This window comes from Vipera ursinii (genome assembly GCF_947247035.1).
Source record: "Vipera ursinii genome assembly, chromosome: 3".
Classification (NCBI taxonomy): Eukaryota; Metazoa; Chordata; class Lepidosauria; order Squamata; family Viperidae; genus Vipera; species Vipera ursinii.
In genome coordinates this window covers 141,568,857-141,589,871 of record NC_139516.1, presented here as the reverse complement: position 1 = coordinate 141,589,871, position 21,015 = coordinate 141,568,857, and the positions used below count along the sequence as shown (strand labels likewise).

Here is a 21,015-nt window from a genome sequence, read left to right as displayed (position 1 = left end):
GCCGGCTTTGCGGAAACATCTGGTCCCAATTGGGAACCGCTGCCGCCGCCCCGGTGAGCCTTCTCGTCCTTCTGAGCAGCGGTCCGGCTCGGCCCGCAAGCCGGGTTGCTCTCCTTCTGCTCGCACGCGGGAAGAGTGGCCCGTCTCGGGGAGTGTGGGGTGTGGTGGGGGGGACGACGGGGGTGGAGGGTTACCTTCATCTCCACGCGTTTTTGCAAAAAGCTAAATAGGTTCCAGGCTACGTTGGAAATTCACACGGGCCGTTTCGCCTTTTGCTTTGCAATATAATACATTATATTAACATTATACCGCTAAGCTTGTAAGCCGCCCTGAGTCTTCGGAGAAGGGCGGGATATAAATGGGATTTAAAAAAATAAAATAAAAAATATAGGCTGCTACCCAAGTGGCGGTTGGCAGGTCTGCGAGTGGGAAATGCGACTTCGACCAGCCCCCCCACCCCACCCCACCCCGGTTGGAATTGTGGGCAACTTATACACTTTGAGGATCTAGCAGAAGAATTGGAAATTCTCCCTTCTTTCAAAGTAAAGAGAGGGGTTATTGGCTGGAAGACGAATTTATGGGATTCCCCAACCTTCTCTTCAATTAGCTATGTTTGCACAAAAATTGAACAACATTCGTTTTGAACTTTGGGTTTCTCCCTCCTTCCTAAGGCCATCCTTAGAGGCTCTAGACTCCTACACGGCTAATTTATGGCAAGCAGAAACAGAATGGGGTGTACATAGTAATATGTAGATATGCAAGAATTAGGTGCTAATTTTGCCTTAGATCTCCCTACCACATACAACTGCAGGAAAGGCAAACTTTTCAGGACGGCAATGGGCATAGAGGGAGAAATCAAATTGTCTGTTCATGTTTCTTTGCTCTTTGAACAAATAACCTCAGTGGAACATTCCAAAGATGCTACTTTAGAAGTAACACTGAATAAATCACAACCTCTGTAATTCCCCTTTGCACGTATAGATGTTTAAACTGTATGTAATCTGTGTAAGGCTCATGTGAGATATATTTTACATCAAAACCTCGTTCTGAATGAGTTTATTAATCTGAAGGTATCTTCAGAATTTAGTCGGAATATATTGGGAAACAGTGAATGTAATTTCACTATTTACACACACACACACACACACACACACACACCACCCCTTTTAGGCTGTATCTGTAAAAGGCTTTGGGAAAAATACACAGCATTCATACTTCCCATTCAAAATGGAGAAAGCATCATGTACCCATTTATGGAAATATATTTTTAATATCAAAAGAAAATGTTCTGAAATTACAAGATCAATTTTGATTATAGGCTGCAAATTGTCCTCCCTGCTTAAATCTCCCCCTCAGAAAGGAACGTAAAAAAAAAGCATGATTTGCAGGATTCTAATTTGGAAAAAAAGAAAAAGAAGGGATCCATTGCGGAAAGCAGAGGGAAATAAAATGGCAGCAACAAATCATCTAACACCACTGAAGCTTAGCATCTCCAGCCCCAACAATGTCTTCTGGATGATTCATCATTAGGCTTCATCCCGGGAGCTTCAGTTAAAACTGATGGGGCAGCTAGAGAAAGAGGGGGCAGATTCATGCATTGGGGTTGTTTCTCATCAGCTCCACATCTGCTTTCACCATCTCATTCACCAGCTCCTGCGAGAAGGGAAAGAGACATACATAAACAAGCCTTAGACGCTCTGTTCAGACGAAGTTAGAGAAAACGGCCTGACTTGTTATTTAGAGTAAGCCTATTAAATTTGTGACCTCTTCACCTCTCAGGACCACTGTACTTAATTTTTTTTTCTCTCCTAATTGGATTGCAAACCCAAGTGCTTTCCGAAACGTATTCATAAAGTTCCTAGGATGAGAATTGGAGGTACAATCAGGATGCAACTTCTAGCACTTAGTTTAAAAGGAGAGTAACTAGATTAAGGTCCTTTTATCACCAGGGTGGGTAAAATTTGGACTGTTGGCTGCAAACACCAAAAAAATAATAATAAAAAAATTGGACTGATAACTGCAGCCGTGAATACACATTTGTTTTTCATTTGTTGAATTATATATACCCTTTCACTTTCCTTTCAGAGCTGCGTTTCTTTTTATTTTAAGAATACAGCACAAAGTTGTAATATTCAGTCTGAAAAATGTACTTGAGAAAATGTAGAACATACATTTTAACATACAAAAATGTTTATTTCTGTGGTCGGCTACTATCCCCTGATTGCTTAGAATAATGAAATTAGTCTCATCACAGTAAAAGTTGAAGAATTACAGGATGCCTTTTTCGCTTATGTTCTTGAACTGTTGTTTTTGTAGGTTCACTTTTGTTAGCTATTTACAAATTAAAACTGGGTTTTTTTGTTTCTAAAAGTGGTCTTCAATAAAGTATTTGAAGAAAAAAAAAACAGAACTTACGTCAAAAGTGACACTGGGTTTCCAATTGAGTTTCTGCTTTGCTTTGGTACAATCGCCTTGTAGAAAATCCTATGGAAAATAAAAAGAAAAAATTATCATTGTAGGGTAATTTGGGTGGGGTTTTTTTGGTCACTGTTCATAGACCAACTTGAATCTCTCTCTTTGTCTCTCTCACACACAGAAAGAGAGAGAGAGAGAGAGAGAGAGAGAGAGAGAGAGAGAGAGAGAGAGAGAGAGAGAGAGAGAGAGAAGAACTAATACTGTATCTTTAGCAAAATGAAAGAAAAGCCTCAGCTAAAGAGAGTCTTCCTTTCCAGGTTATGTTGAATGTTGAAATGCAGCATGAGGATTACGAAAAGATTGATAGAAAAAGCATTTTGCTCCACTGTTGTAACGAACCACAATGATATAAATTTGCCAGATAAATAAAACCTACTAGTGATGCTTACGAAGCCATCTTTCCAAGTTTTACCGTACCAACTGAAAGAATTGTTTTGTAATAAAGTATTCCACATAATTTTTAAAAATCTTATTTTAGGTTATCATACATGCCAAAGTTTGGTTTTCACACTACTTAAAATCAGTGCCCTGTACTTTGATTTTGTCCTGTTTTAATTACATTTAAGAAACAAATCAAACAACAAACCCAAAGCTATGTTTTTCTTCAGATAGATCCACACACAATTACCACAGCAAAGTGCTATATTGAGATACAACCCAAACCCGCCCCAAATGAATGATTCTGAATTTCATATTCATCACTGACAGTATTGCTTAGAGTTGGGCATTATAAAATTATAGCATTACTTGTAAATATTAGTAATGACAGAACAAGACAGAACGAAGAAAATAGCAAAATTAAAATGCTTGAAGTGTTTCATTCACTTTAAATTTATAGGGAAGTGTTTGAAAATCTCAACCTCTTTTATAAAAAGGCCTAAGGCTGTACATCTGCATGCATACACACAACCCCACCACATGACCATCTTTACTGTAAGCCAATCGTACTACTGCATTTGCAGACTAATTTTAATAATGGAGAATGGCACATTCCATCTGTTCAACAGCCATAGGTTGCAGCTGAGTTTTGGGCTCAGCAAGAGTTTTTTTTTTTAAATCTTCACAATATCATTTGCAAATGAAATTGGAAGCATTGCAGTCATGTGGACTGTATTTTTTAAGTAGTTACATGCAATGAAAAACTAAGTAAATACAGCTCTCTAAAAAGTGCAGCTTAAAAATAAAGCTGGGAGCAGAAACTACTCAGCTACATTGTTCAAACTGTTGAGTGAAATAAAAAGGTAAAGGTTCCCCCGCACATGCGTGCTAGTTGTTTCCAACTCTAGGGGCCGGTGCTCATCTCCGTTTCAAAGCCGAAGAGCCAGCGCTTGTCTGAGGACGTCTCCGTGGTCATGTGGCCAGCATGACTAGACGCCAAAGGCGCACGGAACACTGTTACCTTCCCACCGTAGTGGTCCCTATTTTTCTGCTTGCATTTTTACGTGCTTTCAAACTGCTAGGTTGGCAGAAGCTGGGACGAGTAACAGGCGCTCACTCTGTTAGGCGGCACTCGGGTTTTAACCCGCCAAATCTTCTGATCGACAAACTCAGTGTCCTAACCCACTGAGCCACCGCGTCCCTTTTTGAGTGAAATAAGATATCTAATTATTCAGCCTCCAGACAGTCTGAACTACAAACTATTTCTGGGGAAGACTGGAACTCTGTGCCAGATCTTTTGTTTTCTGAACTATGTAATTCCATGAAAGTTTACTTGGAGAAGCACGATGGGCCTCAATGAGACTTACTCCAAGGTACCGTCCTACAGCCTTAGGCGGATCTGAACATTTCTAAGGATGAGCCCACAAAAGCAAAAGATCAAAATGATCAAAAGTCAACTGGCTAAGTCAAACATGAGCATTGCTGCTTTTCCGCTTCTGCTGGAGTGCAGCCTTGCAGAAATCAAAGTTCAAAGCACAATCTAGGTTACTGTTTGTTTTTTCTATAAATGCTTTTTTCTTTGTTGCCACTGGGCTGTAAAAATATACAAGGAAGGGGGAGAGGAAAACATTCTACGCTCTTACGATGTGGTGTAAGTCTTCAACACAGCTTTCAGGTAAAATAAAGCAAATAAAGGCGGACAGGCAGACAGACGGTAGATTTGTGTGTGTAAATGTAATATTAATGTTAATATAATAATAACCCGGAGTAAAATCGGTCTATCTGTCTATTGTTTAAAACCTGTAAAATAAAATAAAATAAAATCTACACTGTGAGTTTAAAATACGAATTACAATTTGCTCCTGCTTCTGGAAAAGCAAACTAATGATGAGGGAGCTGAAAGACAACAGTCAAACTGTGGCTGTTTAACTGTACAATTCTCTCTCCCACAGACTTAAATTCACTTAGCTGTGATATGATCTCTCATAGGTAAAAGCATGAGTTGATCAAATGAGACATTTTTAACCCCCCCTCCCTTTTTGTAATCGTAGGTTTAAGTGTCAAAGGCCGTGCAATTACATGTATTCAACAAGAACACATGGCAATTCATTTTTATAGTTTTAAGAAATGCATACTCCTTCACATGGAAGAACTATCTGCAGCGTGTGGTCTGGATGTTTCTTTAAAAGCAATGAAAACCAGAGGGAAAAATGCAAACAATTTCTGTGTAAATATTCTATTTCCTGAGTGCTGCTTCTGGGTGTCATCATCATCTTTATTTTAGCTCACTAGATGAATAATCTGGTTTCACTCTGCAACATATTACTGTCTAACTCAATTTTCTTTACCAAAGTCTTAGAAAGCTTCATAGCACAAGGCCAGGAATTTATTAGAATTGTTCAAAAAGAGGACAATAGGTTTTGTTTGCTTGTTTTAAACTTAAACTGTGATTCCTGGAGTAGACAAGATAGGTATCCCATAAGCAGGTACATCCTAAGTACTACACAGAAAGAGAGGGGAATTAATGACAGCATGTATTTATATTTCACAGAGCAGCACAGGCAAACATACAGAGTAACTGAATTTACCCAGTCAACTTTCAGATATGCAGGGATTAACACTAGACAAACATTAAAGCAGAAAACAATGCTCCAATCAATCAAGGAAACCACACTCCCATCAAAACTGGTAGGGCAAGCTAATATATATATAGCATAGTGTGTGTGTGATTTCAAATGTCTACACCTGGGATTCCAGTTTTTAAATTTATTATACACACACACACACACACACTTAATTGTGCCTAGCTGGATAATGAAACAACTGCAAGCAAACAAGCTCAGAGCGCACCAAGAACTCCACTGTTCAACCTTGAGCTACAGATATTCTCTTCTATTGTAACTATATTTAGGAAATAACAAAATCAACAGCGCAATCTGCTTAAAGAAGAAGTGAAGTGTATTCGTATTCAGCCTTATATTCCAGTATATATCAAGGATCTACAGTAGCTAACAGTAATGTAGCATTTAATTGGATGCCTTTCTCCCTTTAAACCATTCATATCTACACACAGAAAAGGACTTAATTAAAATATGATTGGCTTATTTATGATAAAAGATTAAGTTATTAATGAAGGATATTGTTGGAAAGAGACTGACTGTCTGAGCCTAGTGGAGAAGTCTAATGGGAAATTAGTCTGGAATCCCTATGTGGGCAAAAGGTGAAGTATGACCCCCCCGGTTGCATGCCGTTGAACCTTATCTAGTATTACGCAGGTGCCAACTTGGATTTGACAAGATTGCTCAAGATAGGTTTGACTTGAGTAATAAAACAACTGAATTCTTGACATGTGGATCTGGTTGTTCGTGCCTGACAGATATAACATAGAAGGTTCTGAATGGGGGATAGATCATTATTTGATAATATAAAAAAATGGATCTTAACAGAAACGGACATGGAAGATAAGGAAACTTGAAAGAACCAAAGTGAAATTATTTCGGCATGACTTCAGGAAGAGAGTCCAGCATGGAAAAAATACTAAAATATACTACTTTTGCAGAGCAAACTGGAAAATGCAAATATGGAAAAAGGATATTGTATAAAGTGTATATAGCCAAAAAAAAAAAACGTGGCTGCACAGAGAGCAAAGAACGGTTAAAATGACGAAACACTGAGAAAATGTGCAGCAATTATTATACAAATAAACAATGGTTTCAGAAATAGCTAGAAAGGACCAACAAGGAACTCCAGTAGAACGAGTGGAATTAAGAAAAATTGAATGAAATGATTTAGGATGAAAATCAAGTGAGATAATGCTAGAAGGAGTATTTTAGGATTTATAAGGGGATGATGTTGATATGCTGTTGTGAGATAAATGCTGTTAACATTCATGTCAAAAGGATATTGATAAAGAAAATAATAAATGCTGTGAGGTATATTGAAAAACTGTAATGCTGAAGATGTAGGTGGTATACCTGAATAAATACTAAACTAAGTTTGCTGGTTCTGTGAGTTGCTTCATGTGTGTAAATATTACACTTCTGCCGTCAATTGGAAAATGTAGTTATTGTTCTTCTATAGTCTACAAACTTCATCAAAGGGAATGGTAGTAAGAAGAAATATAAAAAACTAAGAAGAATTAATTTGATAAGTGGGCATGGGAAAGTGTTTGGCAGAATTCTGATGGGACCAATATGATTGGTGTCAATGAGCAACACTTGGGGTGTGCAGTTGTTCTTTATGCTAGGTAGGAGATGTGCAGATCAGGTTTTGGATCTTCAGCAGGCCACTGAGAAACGTACGAATGTGAGAAAGAAAGTTTATTGCAAATTATTTTATTTAGAGAAAGCACACGGTAAACTGATTAGGCCTAAATAACACAATGTTTTGTACAAATAGGGCGCTGAAGTTTGGTTGCTGAATACAGCTGGGAGAAGTATGTGATGAAAATAGAGCATGCGTGAGAATAAGCTCAATGCTTAGTAAATAGTTCACACTGAGCAGGAAGTAAAAGAAGAATCTGTGATATCTGTCAAGTTATTTCGATCTGACAGGGTTTATGCACTGCAGGTTCCTTCAATTAAACAATGTCATCTCGTTGCGAGCCTGTGTGCCCCTTCTCTGTCACAGCTCCTGCCCTCTGGATGGGATTTCCCCCCAAGATCCAGGTGACTCCCACTCTACATTTTGGCATTTTGGATGGCCATGAAGACCTGGATTTCACACAGGCCTTTGGTTAGGATTGGTGTAATTCCTTGTAAGGAGTTGGTATGTTACTTCCCGGTTTTGCAATTTTTGTTTTGGGGGTTTCTTCCTTTACAGCTACATTTAAATTGTTTCATAGCTTTCACGTTTTCATGTAAACTGCCCATAGTAAGTAAGTAAATAAATATCCCCTTGTTTATTTAATGCATTTATGATAAATACTTAGGGAATGCTGGTGGTGATGTTAGTGTGATATTAGTTGTATACTTTGTGTGCAGATGATGCTGCGAAATTAGTTAAGACCAGAAATGATTTGTAGTAAATGTTAAGACTATATGATAAAACAAGACTATCACTCGTTGACATGGATGGCTATACAAAATGAATGAATGAATGAATCAATTGTAAAACCAATATATGAAGGAGGAGTTTAATGGCATAAGGGGAAGGGAAAACCAAGGAAGTCAGTATGGAATGAGGATGAAGACTGATGACTTCCTCTTCAGATGTAGCAGACTACAAACTTCATCAATGCATTTTAACTTACAAGACAAGAGTTAACAACAATAGAGGCTAGTTATCTTTATACATTTGAGGAAGGAATCTATGAATTAGATTCAGCTTTAATTTCTTTTTATTTTTAGGAAAGCAAAGTTGACATAGAAGAATATAGTAAATTTGGTTCTAAAGGTTATATAAACTAGCTAACCACAATTCTTGGAACAGTATGTAATAATTATCACCACTGTTTTTATTATTTCGGCAGCATTGTCACGAACAGTGAGAAATTCATGCATGCATTTTCTACTGAACTCAAGTATAAAGTACTTTCACTTGCAATTAACAGGCCATCTATCTCCTAGAGTTGAGCAAATGAGCATTGCACATATTAAAAGTACACAAATAAATCACTTTAAACGTGGCACAGGGTGGGGAAAGAACTCCGATGCTTTCCACTAGGAGCTGATTCTGAGAGGTGCTGAGCTCTTAAGTCTTCCGTTGCTTTCATAGTCTGTTGACACTCAGCACATCTTAGGATAAGACCCATTAAAAAACATTTTCAAGATACATCTGTCAGTCACAGACTAGGAAATCTCAGCCAAATCTCCTCCCTAATCCACTAAAAACCTGTCTGTTATTCTTCCATCTAATGCCTTCAAAAAGCTAAAAAACATGGATCCCAAGAAGTAATAAACAAAAAAAGGCTGATGATAAAGATAATGAACAGCCGTGGCTATACATTTCCCACTATACTGCAGGATTATCGGTATAAATGAAATGAAGTTGAATCCAGAGCTCTGCTTCAGTGACAGGGAGTGATAAGAGACAAGAAGAAAGCAAGTCAACTGTCTGGTTTGTCCAGGAAGTTGGGACTGGTGGCATTGTCTGTCAGGAGGGGGACCGAGAGAATGCTGTCAGTGTGAAAACAATACTTCAGCTCAATCTCGGGGGGGGGGGGAGAGTGGGGGGGGGAAAGTCCATCAGCGTGGGCTCTGACAAGCACATTGACCATGGAGATAAAAGGGCCAATGGAACAAAACAGCGGGAGTGGGCCCTGCGTGCTGTGTAATATGGTGCTTAATTGCTTTAATGGAAACAGTGCGCAAGTTAATCAACACAAGGACATAAAGCATATGCAGGCTTTATCGGTCTGCTTATGTCAACCAAATCACATGCCTGACAATGTAAATACAGGCAAAATTATTTGACTGCCTCACTTGCCAAAAATGGTTCGTTATTGAGATAACCCTCCTGGGGGAAGGTTAAGCCAGAGACAGCGAAAGTCAATGTTAATTTCAACAGGGTTTGGATTTAGCCCATTAGATTGTTTCCCCTTCTGCATTACAGTAGAAGGAAGGGGGGGGGGGGATGAAAATCATTCTGAAATATATTCCCAGTATAGATGAGGCGTAAGTTGGTTTAACCTTTTTTTTCCCTTACAGACATTCTAGTGGGATAATCTTCTCAGCGTGGAACTTTACTGCAATACACTTTTCTTTCAAGTCGCCATAGCCTAGCTTTATTTTTGTTAGTTCTCTAAATTGAGCACATTTTTTTTAAGCTGGCATATGAGAACAATTAGCCGTTTACCACTACAAAGAAACTCTGGCAGTTGAGGTCTGCTCATAATTCTCTCTCATGCATTCATTTATTCAAACATATTAACTGCATGGAACTGATCTGTGAAATCAATTTATGGTGATTTGTTCTCATTAAAACGTATGGTGTAAATCAGACGTAAGTCCTTTATCATCAGGTATCGCAGTACCAGCAGACTTAAAAGTGTCAGAAGGATTCCATTTGAAATCCTAAAAGAAAACAAAAAACCCCCAATAAAAACAGCGTATTTCTAAGGTTTATAAATAATTACATAAGTATTTTCTACCTCTCTCACAGGACTTCATATTTATTCAGTTCTGAGATGACATACCAACATTTATGCACGACATAATAGTTTCATTTGGTTTGGAATGACGGCATCTAACTGCAACCCTATCTCTTTTGCTTCTTTATTTTCTAGTATTTTTTTTTAAATGTTCTTACCTATAACCTCTGAACAGCCAATCTTTATGGTTTTTCAACTCTGAGATGGGAGCTGCAGTCTATTCCAACTGGAATAGGAAGTGTAATTGGCATGCCATAAGTCTGTCCTTGGCAAGAGGCAAACTCACTTATCTAACATTATTTCTAATCCCCGTTATTTATTGGAATTTTAAAAATATTCCCCATACACATTCATGCCTCATCCTGCCTAACTTTGAGGTAATTTAGCCCCTTGCTCTTATGAATCTCCAACACCCTTCCCCTGACATTGCACTTTGTCAATGATAAATGTCAGATTCTGAAGTTTTCAATAGATGATAAATGATGTCACTGAACTTTTCTCATAGTACTCATAAAACTTTGTTGGAAGACTCAAATGCATAAAATAGCCCATTTTTGAAGGTTGCAAGCACTTTAAAACACATAGAAAGACTCACAAGGCTGTGATTTATATGGATATTTTGTAGCAATGTCTTTCTAGAGCAAGAAATGTTTTTCTGAGACATTTCTGGTGAATAGTCACAAGTCTGGCTGTCCTTAATGAAACTACATGAGGACATCAGACAGTGCCTACCTATAGTGAAGAGGGAGGATGAGGGGGAAATCTTGAACAATAGGGCATTACATTAATTAGGCCATCCGAAAAAATATTACAAAAAACTAAGTTAATATTATTGGCCTTAAATAAACTATACACCTTTCCTAAATCTGTAGTAGAACAATGTCTTAACTAGGTTTCATTATTTTATTTTATTTTTGTATGACTTAGAGTGGAATGCTAAATTTTACCATTCAATATTGCAGACCCTTTGCAAGGAGGAGGAAGATTATATATATTATTAAAACACTTGTGTTTGAAACTTAGTAACAAGTTTAATTGGCTGAAATGCTGCATCATAGGGCACAATGTTGTCAACAAAGTTATCACAAAGGGCTAACTTGCATAATGCTGGGACCTATGGCTTTGGAGGGAATGATTTTTTTGGGATTTTTGTCCCTGCGCTGCTGCAGTTTAATACTGCTGCTACATTGCCATTGTTGTTATTAGCTGCAAAGTCGTGTCCGACCCATCGCGACCCTATGGACAATGTTCCTCCAGGCCTTCCTGTCCTCTACCATCTTCTGGAGTCCATTTAAGCTCACGCCTACTGCTTCAGTGACTCCATCCAGCCACCTCATTCTCTGTCGTCCCCTTCTTCTCTTGCCCTCAATCTTTCCCAGCATTAGGCTCTTCTCCAGTGAGTCCTTCCTTCTCATTAGGTGGCCAAAGTATTTGAATTTCAACTTCAGGATCTGGCCTTCTAAAGAACAGTCAGGGTTGATCTCCTCTAGGACTGACCGGTTTGATCGCCTTGCAGTCCAAGGGACTCGCAGGAGTCTTCTCCAGCACCACAGTTCAAAGGCCTCAATTCTTTGGTGCTCAGCTTTTTTTATGGTCCATACTGCCATACTCAGTCGTAAACGCATGACCCTCATTTTCAATGTTCCCTGACGGCTTCCCATGAGGGAGAATCCAGAAGGAACTGATATGATAGCTGACAATCCTTGTCACCTTCCTACTAATAAAGTCTTTGTTTGTGGGAAGCCTGTAGGGAGAAAATCAAAGGAAATATGAAGCGCCCTCCACCAATCCCTCTGTATTTGTATCACGCTGGCCACTAGTGCAAAGCTGGCTGAGGAATTCTGGGACTTGAAGTCCACAAGTCTTAAAGTTACCAACGTTGAGGACCCCTGCACTAGTGCACTCCCTCATTCCATTCTTCCCCAGCAGCACCCACTAACCTGCTTGCTGGGAAGAGAAGCAAAAGGGCAACAGAGAGGGAGGCGGGGGAGAAGGCAAGGAGTGAGGAAGAGAGAGGAAGGGAGGAAAGGAAAATGGAGAGAGGGAGGAAGATTTCTAATGCTTACTGATAGTTTTCCACAAGGATGCTTTCAAGGAAGTTGAAAGTCACTCCCACTGCTTTTTATGCCCACCCATGGTCATTTTGTTTCTCTGTTTAGGTAAGCAACTATCTCTGAAATGATGACCCAGTGTGTTGTGGCTTGTCTAGTATGATCTAAACTGGGGCTTGATTCTCGGAGGTATTTCCCTTTCCAAATTTGATCTTTTTTAAAAAAAAATAAAAAAGCTTAATATATAACATTTAAATTAATGTCTATTTCTTTCTTTTGTTAATATTTTTTTCTAGATAGAAAGGGATTTTGTCTGCCTTGCCTAGGAGGAAAATGGTTTTCAGCATAACAGGATTTTATATTTTCAAAAATGGAGGCGTAATCACTAAGGTTGACTCCACCTTTTATCTTTCCGAGGTCGGTAAAATGAGGAGCCAGATTGTTAGGGGGCAATAGGCTGACTGTAAACCGCTTAGAGAGGGCTGTAAAGTTCCTGGAAGTGGTACATAAGTCTAAGTGTGATTGCCAGGGCTTTTTTTCTCATAGAACGCTCAGAACGGAGTTCCAGCACCTTTTTTGGAAGGAACCTTGTAGGGTAGGCAAGGTGGGTTGTATGACGTGGGTTGTATGAGTTCCGGCACCTTTTTCTTTTACAAAAAAAGCACTGGCAATTGCTATTGCTAATTCTTCATCCAGCAGTTTTAAGTAAGACAGTAAAACAGAGGCTCCAAGACAAAACCTGAGGCTATCACAACATCTGGAAGAGCATCACTTCATGTCTACAGTCATGTTAAGAAAGTGGCAATATTCACACCCCAGGTTTTTAGAATCGATTTTTGTGCAACCTTTCTGCTGTAGCCTGATAAAGAATTCCAAAGAATTTGAGAACCTTCACACTCTGTTCAATAAATTTTCAGTTGTTTTGTACTGCCCTTTCAGGCATATTTTTTTCTTCCTTATGTTCATCGCACTACTTTGACCTTTTGTAAACACAAAATATGTATCTTTTATTAAGCTGTGTCCAAATATGTGTTAATCTATTCACTTTGGTAGGAGACTCTACAAACAAATGGTGAACGAAAGAGTTAAGGGAGCTCGGACAGTTTTGTATTTGAAGCAGGTCTCTAAATGTATCCCTCAGCACGCTCTACAGGAGAGGAAATCCAAGCGGTGGCCTTTCACATGACATCATAAAAGCTTAATTTATCACCAGCCACCAAACATCGAGAAAATCATAACATCCTTTCAGGAAAGCCATGTGCAAAATAATCAGATCTACTTTGATGACAGCTTTAATACGTGAGTCCAAGTAGGACAACTCCAAAGAATAACCTTTTGCAGGTGCTTGTTTATAGCAAAATGTGTCTTCCCAGTACAGCTTTTGCAAGTCTTGGCACACCTTTCATCCCTAAGAGAATTCTTTTGCTCACCATTCTGTAGAGGTGACATCCCAAATAAATATAATCCAAGTAAAATTCTGACCCTGCATTTCATGTTTAGCATAACTGTGCTAACTAATGTCCAAGTATAAGGCTGGCCAGCTCTTTTTCAGTTGTAACTGACTCAGTTTAGAAGGAATATATTAGCAGCATGAAATGCATGCCTGTTTACTCTTGAACTTAGATGAGTTAGGAACAACATGGAATGATTCCTTTTCACTATCACTGAGCTTTGGCCAGAGAGAAGAATTCAAGCTCTCCACCTCAAGCAGTTTATATATAATCATAGCTGACCACTTCCTGCAACAGTTCTGAAAATGTCTGGGTGCTGGTAAAACAGCACTCCTGACATCTGTTGGGCACTTGTGTTGTACACCATTCCAAAAGAATCATACCTTCAGCATTGGCTCACAAAGGGTCAAAAAAAAATGTAGGTCTGCTACCAGAGACCCAATAACTAGGAAATACATAATGATGGTTATTCCAGATGCAGGATACAAAGTCTTTCACAGGTTATTAACTCACTGTGAGTAATACAAGAAGAGCAACCCTTAAATAGCAAGGATTTAGCTAAGATTCCCACAGCTCTATAGAGAGCATTAAAGGACTGGTAGCATAAACCCAAAATGTTATACCTATAACGCCAGAGATTGAAAATGAACTTTGGGGTGTAAAATTCCCACTCAATTATAATTTTGAGCCCACTTTTGCTTGGTTATCTTACATAGACATCCAGAATATATTTATCTACTCTTTTCTTGAGCAGGTAGAGAGTACTTGATTCACTCCCTAAAAAAGTTATTTCAAAAACATCTATTTGAACTTGGCTCTCTTGTTTTCTTTCTCCTTCTATCAAGACTTGAATATCAGTTCTCTGTCTTTATTTCATGCCTTCTTTTTTTAAAAAAATATATATGTCCAGCTGATGTAGTCACCTTCTCCTTGGTTGATACATGATGCCGATTCTTAGCCTTTGAAGGTTCAGCATTCTAACATTTCAGGCTGAAATTGTGATTTATATTATGTATATACAGCCATTTCAGTGAGTCTCACTGCACCAGGTGCAAAGTAACGTTTACATATAGTGTAGTTTTGTGGATTTAGTCCACAGGGTTTTTCAAACTGAGCAACTTTGAGTTGTATGGATTTCAACTCCCAGGAATTCTAGGAGCTGAAATCCACATACCTTAAATGTTGTCAAGTTTGAAAAACCTGCGTTACAGGATTTAAACACCTTTTTACATCATCCCAGCACTGAGATTTTAAGAGTTCCTACAATTCATTATTCCTGATTCTATAATGGCAATGTTTACGTACCAAGGGTCTATATGAGTACTTCTGTTTAGACATGGTGAGCATTTAGACATGACAGTCAATGTTAGAAAATGAGCCGATTCAAAACAAGCTCTAACCATCTAAGGCTAAGCAACACTTCTGTTTCAATTCAAAAAGAGCTAGACCAATTCACAATGCGCAGGAATGCAAGTTAGAATTAGTCAAGATTATCAAGGCATGTGTAGCCATGTTTGAGATGTTTCTAAACCACAGACTGCCAAAAGCCAAAGATGAATGACAAGGAACTGATTATTCCAATTAGTCTGTTATGTCTTTTTTTTAGCTGTCCTGTATTGTAGTCTTTATTGGGCACAAAATAAATGTAGATGGTTATACATGTGATTCAGAAAGACTGCGGGCATTTATCACTGCTCTTTCGTTTTCTGCACATTTACCCGCCTCCTCTTTCTCAGACCAATTACAACCTTTTTTTCTCAGCTTGACATGGATGTCTCTCAGTATCATAACTTCTTATTAAGGGTTTTGGCATTTGAATTTTTCTAATTTGAATTTTCTAATTTGAAGTCCAGCTTTTTAGCCTATGTCTTCATGGACATATTTTTGTGCCTCATGGAACTGGGAAGGTCTATGTAGCTTCCCTTTTCTTTCTGCTTTCTTCCTGGCAACCTTTTTTGGGCCATGCAAGCTGAAAGATATTGTGGCTTTGTAGTCTGTGCTTGTTCCAGTGACACATAAAAGCAAAATAGACTATGCTGGAATTAAAGCAGTGCAACACAGCACGTATTGCTCCTCAATCACATCTGTTCCTCTATTTACATTTAATATGGAGATACTGGACAGTCAAAAGGGAATCTGCTTTATTGTTTACATTTTATAAATGAACTGGTACAGTTACATCTGCTAAAATAATAAGACTCTTCTCAGCCTGGCTCAAGAATACACTCACAAATATGTATTATTAAAATAGCTATATATTCCACTTAATTTCAGGCCATTATCATGAAATGATAATACATGAAATGCATGAAAATATTTTATGCGCATAAATGCTTAATAACATTTAAAGCTTTCAAAGGCTACAGGAAGTTTATTAACTATTAACAAATATATTTTTGATTAAAGAAGCCAATATCCAAATATAATAAATATGTAACAACCAAAACAAATATCAGGGCCAAATGAAATTAGTACTGGTGCTACCCTGTCCCCTTCATGAACTTCTAAGCTCAAGGACTTTTAACTGAAAAAGACATTTTTGATCCACTGTTAAAAATGTCTTGATTAATTCTCCCTGCAGCAATGTGGGGAAAAAGAAAGAAAAGCTATCATTTCCAAATGATTCTCATGTAATTGCCAAGCTTAATTCAGATTCAGAAGAATCAGCAACACTGAAGCAGTCTCTATTTAGGATTTTAAACAGCGTGTGCTGGCTGAGTGTGGGAGAGATATTCCATTTACTTACATTTCATGTTATCTCCTTACAGATAATAAGATAATTTGAGGCTAGCTACCCCTTGAGATATATTAACATTGTATATTAAACAAATTAGGCCTCCACTGGATGAAATACAGATGCCTATGTATTTATTACATAAATTGATAGGCTGCCTCCTTTTGTAGATTCAAAATAGTTCACAAAAACAAAGCATAGCTCATAAAATAAGGAACATTCAGTTTACAGGGAATGCCCATACTATTGGCACTTTAATATTTTGTGGAAAAGCCATAGAAGCTTTAGAAGCTTTCTAAAGGTAAGAGTGTTTGGGATCTTGTTTGGAGGCAAAGTGTTCAAACAGAAATAGAAGTGATCATAAGAAATTCATTTCCTTCATCTCACATGGGGTGGAAATCCTCAGTAAATTCTCTGTAGAAGAACCCATAAGTCAATTCAATTTTGTTGGGTTATATAGTCCTGCAAGTACCTGAAGTCAAGGCATCAAAATTGGATCTATAATTAAATCAGCAATTAATGTCCAGTGCATGGGGGTGATGAAGGCATTAGTACTGTTGTCAGGGCATCTGATCCAAGTAGGTTTATAGTTAGTGTACAAGTTGAAATTGAGTGAAGGCACCACTGGCTACAGACTATTATAGTTTCTGGTCTAGAGAAGATGTGAGTACAGAAGAACCCCAACATTTCAGATCTGCTTCTTTAAGAGAAGTACAGCTCCACCCAAAGCCAACACTGGAGCTGCAATAGGACCATTTCTATTGGTCTGCAATAGGACCATTAGGCAGTCATTCCATTTTGTAGCACCAGGTTAGAACTTCTGCAGCAAGTGTGACTCAGCGTAGTCACAGGTAACTGTACACCATCATGGAACTGATGATACATCCCTAAAGAAAAACTTCTCCCAGAGCTTTCATGTAGACAATAAATAAAATGGGGAAGAGAACTAAGTCCTCCAGCACCCCATATTGAGCATTACGCAAACCTTAGATTGATCAAACAGAAAGTAAGAGTTGTTGAATTACAACCTTTTGATAGTAGCTAAAGCAGAGATAAGGACATGCTGATAGATCTGAATATAGGTTGGAGAAATCAATGAAAGGTTTCTTGCCATACCTGTACCATGAAGATTCTGAAGGCAGGAAAGTCAGGTTGTCTAAAAAGAGTCAATGGGTCCAGAACTATAGGTTTCTATGAAAGCCAACCAAAGGTCAATCAGGAACTCTGATCATAGGGCAAAGGAAGAAAAGGAAGGAAGAACTTGGTAGTCTCAGCAATACGTATCGGGAAACATGAGACTTGTTTCTTTCAAGAGGAGTAGGTGTAAAAGACACTTGTTATATAACCAAGGCTCCTAATTAAAGGAGTTAATGCTACTTTCTATTCTGAAGACCAGCAGATCTTTGCTGCTCAGCCTTCTGAGTTTAGTTTATAAGGTTTGGCCTTCTCCCAAAGTCAGGTTCTGAGTCCTTGCTCTCTGAATTTGTATACAACTGTGCTGAGTCTGACTCATCATTTACAAGTGGATGACAACTTGAAGCCTCTTCAGTTTCAGACAAGAGTCTGCTAGATTCTTCTCAGAATCTGAGGAATTTATAGCATCGAGAGCTCAAATGCTCTTCTACCATGGACACCAAACCAGAACAATAAAATGTGACCTTCCGATTCCCAGCCTTCACAGATACAGAGGAGTGCAACAGTTGATGATAGAAAGCACTAAAGAGAGGTATAGAAAACCAGGAAGAAGGCAAGTCACAAGAAAAAAGAAATTCACCATTGCACTTTTTATCCCTTGCTGGACCTGAGACCTAGAAAATGTGTTCAATCTAAGGATCGCCATAGTCAAAGCCTTACCAGTTCTTTAATACTTTCCCTAAAGAGGAAGGTTAGAGATTGTCTTGTTGTTGTCTAAAGAGGCTGGATCAAGAGCAGGCTTTTACTACTATTTCCTTCAAGGCAGTTCTACACTCTTTGTCAAAGAAGCATTAATCACTTCTTAAATCTGGCCCGTACATAGCTTGCCCAGATGCACAACTAAGCCACACAATATACCAGGGGTGTCAAACTCAATTTCATTGAGGGCCGCATCAGCATTGTGGTTGCCCTCAGGGAGCCGGGTGGGTATGGCCAGGGTGGGCATGGCCTACTGGGTGGGCATGGCTAGAGTGTGTATGGCCTACTGGGTGGGCATGGCCAGCTCTACATTGTTCGCAACAAGGGGGCCTATGGGGGCTGGGCAGGAGTGGGACAGATCTGAGGGTCTCTGGCAGAAGGAGGGTCTCTGGGCCAGGGCCAAGGCAGTGGGGGCCGTTCCCTCACTGTTTCCAGGATGGCTTCGCGGGCCACATGAAACCATGGATCCGGCCCCTGGCCTTGTGTTTGACATGTCTGCAATATACGAATCCAGTTTACAGTAGCTGGAATACTACAAATTTCTAGAATAAGTAAATGTTAATTTAGACTGTTGTGAAGATGATTTATACGTTAGTGCCATATGTTTTTTAAGTAATAAACCTCTTCTGCAGTGAGCCATAATGAAAATTGGACCATATAAAATAACCCAAATAATTGTTTAACTTAACAGAGCCACAAACCACTGTTTAATATGGGCCACTGATTATCAGAATTGAGTTTTAACAAAATACAGGAAACCATCATTAAGTTCTGTGGTTTGCCGCCAAGGTTTAAGGCATGATTTAAAGACTGAGAACCAAATTGATTTTTCAAACTATTAAAAGACAGTTATTTTTTGCAGATGAGATCCTTGATGGATATTTGATATTGCAATGTTTTTCTCAATAAACAGCAAAACAGAAAGCTTGGTTTCCAGTAGGACCTGTTTTTGGAATTTGCTTACTTTGGTAATTAAAGTCATATGTTTTCAGTAACATGAAAAAGTTAAGATCTTTATTAAGAACATGACCAATCCTGTCACTATGTAATTCTGCCTGCTTCTACCAATATTCAGTGCCTGACCCTTCCAAAGATTGCTCATTTCTATTTTTTCAGCACTAATCCAAATATATAATTAAAAATTAGGAAAAAGAGAGTTTGCTCTAGTGGTTAAGGCACTAGGCTGGAGAGCAGGAGATCATGAGTTCTAGTCCCGCCTTAGCCACGTAAACCATCTGGACAGCCATTTGTCTGAAATGGTGTAGGGTTTCCATTTATACATTTGCATGTTTTTTCATGTATTTATATACATAAATAAAACATCTAGAAAAAGTTTTCTAGTCAGCCTCATAAGTTACAAAGTTAATTTGAAGTTCCTGGTATTTAGGGATAGATAATGATGAATGGCATTTACAGTAACTTTTTGTTAATTCAAGTTCAGAAATATTTTACTGCAAAATTTAAAATTAGAAATTGTGCTGATATGCCACTAAATGAGACAAAAAGAATACTACAATATGTGACAGATACATGAGATGACAAACTGCAGCGAAGTATTAAAATCACATAATTACAACATATAAACAAACACATTGTTACAATACAATAGTAAAGTGATTGTACACAGCTTTTTCTATATGAGTATCATAAACTTGCAAATAGTAAGCATTTTGGTATGTACAGCATATTAAAATTTATTCCAAACAATGCAGTTATTTTCACGTAGCTAATTTCATTTCTTTTACCTATACTCACTTCTCTGTTGAAGCAACTTCTAAAATATACTCTCATATGGTTTCGTTTATGTCTTGTCAATTCATGTTCTCAAATAACTATATTCCATGATCCAATAAATATATTTGGCAGGATTGTTAGTAGTACAAATTCATGTTTCTCCAATTTCAGACACTGAAAGTATTAGAACTAAATCAATTGCAATTAATATAATACTGGATTGCAATCTGAACCCATTATGTTATTTATTAGAGTATTTTTTTGGCAATTTTAAAATGTTAAAACAATAAATAAGGTCTACAATATTTTGGATTCTACCCCCACCCCTCTGGATATTCAGGTCTTTTTTCCCATCTGGTATTCTATATTTTCACCCAATACAAGTCTTTATTAAATAGCAAGGAAATCTTCTCAGTTATTCATTATGGGACTTTCCTAGAAAAGAAAAAAAAAAATTCTGAGATCCTCCCAAACCTGTTGGTCCTCCCACTTAGAGTGTTCAGGATTATTTTGGCTACCTTGCCACTCACTTCTAAATGCTAGATATGAACAAAGAGTATTTTAAAATGTATTTTTTACAAAGCTCTTATAAACCATGGGGACTTTTCTAGACTTAACATGCATGACAGAAGCAATACTTAAGCTTCTTATCTGTATTAACACATCATAAAGATTTATTTCTATTTAAATATATTGCTTCTTATGGAAATATCCTTGCAAGGTAAATCAGTGTGACCTATAAGCTAATTTTATGAACTCAAAGTTCTCCTGGGAGTGTCACAAATCTACATTATTTAACAAGAATGGTAGTTTCTACACTTGGCTTCCTGACTTAGCTAAAAGATGTGTAAAAATATATGCAAGCAGACAGCTTTTTGGCTGCGCACCTCGAGAAGCTTAAGCATGTAAATTATTATCTGTAAATCTAATTGTAATTCATATTCATTAAAGAGGCTCAGGCGTTTTCTCATTTGGAGTAGAGCAGAAATAATTTATTATTTTTGGATGTGTGTGTGTGTGTGCGTGTGTGCAGGAAGTACCCTTTCACAGCTAAATAACACACCTTGAGGGAATAGATAGTGATGACATAAGATTCATAATCTGAATTTTGGGATGACAGAAGAGCCATGCCAAAAAGAAACTATGAAGTTTTTCAAAAAGTTATTCAAATATGTCAGATCTGAGAAGTGAATTATGGAGTGAGCTGAA

The 21,015-nt window shown here is 38.0% G+C and overlaps 1 protein-coding gene across 4 annotated transcripts in view; it reads right to left on the bottom strand.

Annotated features, from left to right (window-relative positions):
* Positions 1-200: 200 nt before the first annotated feature.
* GMDS (GDP-mannose 4,6-dehydratase) overlaps positions 201-21,015 on the bottom strand; it is a 293,913-nt gene continuing 273,098 nt past the window's right edge. For 3 of the 4 annotated variants that reach the window (XM_083358402.1, XM_083358403.1, XM_083358401.1), the window contains exons 10-11: positions 2,416-2,484; positions 202-1,653 (exon numbers count right to left, since the gene is read on the bottom strand). In XM_083358402.1, coding sequence (XP_083214528.1) covers positions 1,591-1,653; positions 2,416-2,484 — 132 coding nt within the window. In that variant the 3' untranslated portion in view covers positions 202-1,590. Of the gene's footprint in view, positions 1,654-2,415; positions 2,485-21,015 lie in introns of all 4 variants that reach the window. The other variant, XM_083358400.1, reaches the window with a different exon arrangement.